The sequence below is a fragment of the Lactuca saligna genome, chromosome 4 (genome assembly GCF_052625555.1).
Source record: "Lactuca saligna cultivar CGN05327 chromosome 4, ASM5262555v1, whole genome shotgun sequence".
Classification (NCBI taxonomy): domain Eukaryota; kingdom Viridiplantae; phylum Streptophyta; class Magnoliopsida; order Asterales; family Asteraceae; genus Lactuca; species Lactuca saligna.
This window is the reverse complement of record NC_136420.1, coordinates 83,682,717-83,685,080: the sequence shown is the minus strand read 5'-3', so window position 1 is coordinate 83,685,080 and position 2,364 is coordinate 83,682,717. Positions and strand designations below refer to the sequence as shown.

Here is a 2,364-nt window from a genome sequence, read left to right as displayed (position 1 = left end):
AAATGAAACGGATCTTTCACACAATAATTCGAGGCAAGACCAAAGAGGTACAGAATAGGTGAAAAGGAGCAATCTACACAACAGTACTAAACACTAAAGGTGGAAGAAGAGATGACGAACATAAAGACTTATATACCTTCCCAAATCTTGAAGAACAAATAGAATCCACCAGCCCACATGCTACACATACTATTTCTCGCAACCGACTTTGCTTTCTTTTTTTCCCTTTATATTCTTTGGATACTGTAATTAACCATCTTTCCTCTCCCCGAGAACTAGCAGATGACCTGGTGCAGCGATTGTAGTGACACGCCTGGAGTTATCATCAAAAGATTTCCATCATCTAACGATAATAACAGCATCATGGATAATAAGAAGACTGTGCCTTGCCCCTCATGTGGTCATCGGATCAACTGCTACGAGAAGGTTTGTTTTTCATTTAATTGTATGATCATGATGTTGATTACCCTTTTGGTGTTTACCTTTTTTTTTTTTTTAATTAACGTATTTGACTCACTGATTGGGTATTGTATCAGGCTCGAATTCATGATCTTCCAGGGTTGCCAGCTGGAGTGAAGTTTGATCCAAGTGATCACGAACTGCTTGAGCATTTGGAAGCGAAAGTGCGTTTAGATGCACATAGGATCCATCCTTTGATCGATGAGTTCATACCTACAGTTGAGGGTGAAAATGGAATTTGCTATACTCATCCTGAGAAATTACCAGGTAATAAATTTGTACTAAAGATTTCTTTTATAGAAGATATTTAATAGTAGAGATATCCAAATCCGAATATACAAGAAGTTGTGCATTTATTTCTAAATGATGGTCCATTTAATTCTAAATGATCAAAATACACAAGAAGTGTACATTATTTCTCAGATATCACTCGATTAATTCAACTAAAAAATGTAAGGCTTGAAGAATAAGTAGCTTAATAATAGTTTACACCTTATATTAAAGGATAAATATTTGTTTACGAAAGGACGTTTTATTTTTTAAATTTATGTAACCAGTTGTTTTACATAGGAAATATGCAAAACAAATTTGTTCTAGAACCAAGATTATTTGTGTTAGTTGTACAAATCGCAAACCAAATCAAACATTTCTAAAAACTTCCGTAAAAACTAAATATTATTTATATATAAGTATTTAAGTTTATGAATTGACAATGATTACTTACATTGTTCAGTATTTTGATTCTAGAACGCATCGAACATGATTGCATATTTGTTTAAAGAAATAAATTGTTACGTTACCGGAAGCAATATTTAAAATAGCTGCATCAACAAAATGTAAACATACAATGAAAACAATTATTTGCAGGGTCGAATTAAATGTAACATTTATTCTCCCTAGTGGTCATCATATTGGTTTTGGTTCACAGATTCGCTGCATATGTATTATTAAAGGGCTATTTTTGATATTTTATTATTAGCTTCCTGCTCTTAATTATTAAACATGTCCAGTTAATTGTCACCATTAAAAAAACATGTGAAGCTGAAGTTTGTAATTTTTGGATGAGCGGGATATTACAGTAAAAAACTGTAGTGAGCATATATGGTCCATGAGACATGTGCTGAGTTCTTTCTTAAATTAAATGAAACTAATCACATGCAGGAGTGAGTAAGGACGGTTTAGTTCGACATTTTTTTCATAGACCATCCAAAGCGTACACCACAGGAACAAGGAAACGAAGAAAGGTGCATAGTGAGATTGATGGGAGCGAGACTAGATGGCATAAAACTGGTAAGACGAGGCCAGTTTTTCTGAAAACAAAAGTTAAAGGCTACAAGAAGATACTTGTGCTTTACGCTAACTATGGGAAGCAAAAAAAGCCAGAAAAAACGAATTGGGTAATGCATCAATACCATTTGGGTAACAATGAAGATGAAAAAGAAGGTGAATTGGTTGTATCTAAGATTTTCTACCAAACACAGCCTAGACAATGTGGCTCCAACGTTGTCAAAGACAATATAATATCTCCCCTTGTGAAATCAAATGGTCGAAATGCACATGAAGTTACTCATGCTACTAATAATACCACCTTCGTCGAGTACTTCAGCCCCTCGCTCGTTTCTTACCAGCAAAATCTTCAACAACATGATCATGATTTGAATTTTCATGATGGATCTTCGGTTGTACCATGAATATATATATATATATATATATATATATATATATATATATATATATATATATATATATATATATATATATATATATATATATATATATATATATATAAAACTGTACAAGCCAAGATGAAGATTGTGCATATTTCATATACAAGTGAAGAATGAGTTTATGTCCCAAATGTGGGATTTGTTAATTATGGATGGTGTTCTTAGGGAAAACATATAC

General features: G+C 32.8%; 1 protein-coding gene across 1 annotated transcript in view; it reads left to right on the top strand.

Annotated features, from left to right (window-relative positions):
* Positions 1 to 2,150, top strand: part of NAC073 (NAC domain containing protein 73) — a 2,231-nt gene extending 81 nt beyond the window's left edge. Inside the window, exons 1-3 of the mRNA XM_078987832.1 lie at positions 1 to 426; positions 537 to 726; positions 1,621 to 2,150. The exon at positions 1 to 426 is cut by the window's left edge and continues 81 nt beyond it. Coding sequence (XP_078843958.1) covers positions 283 to 426; positions 537 to 726; positions 1,621 to 2,150 — 864 coding nt within the window. The 5' untranslated portion in view covers positions 1 to 282. The remainder of the gene's footprint in view (positions 427 to 536; positions 727 to 1,620) is intronic.
* Positions 2,151 to 2,364: the final 214 nt, after the last annotated feature.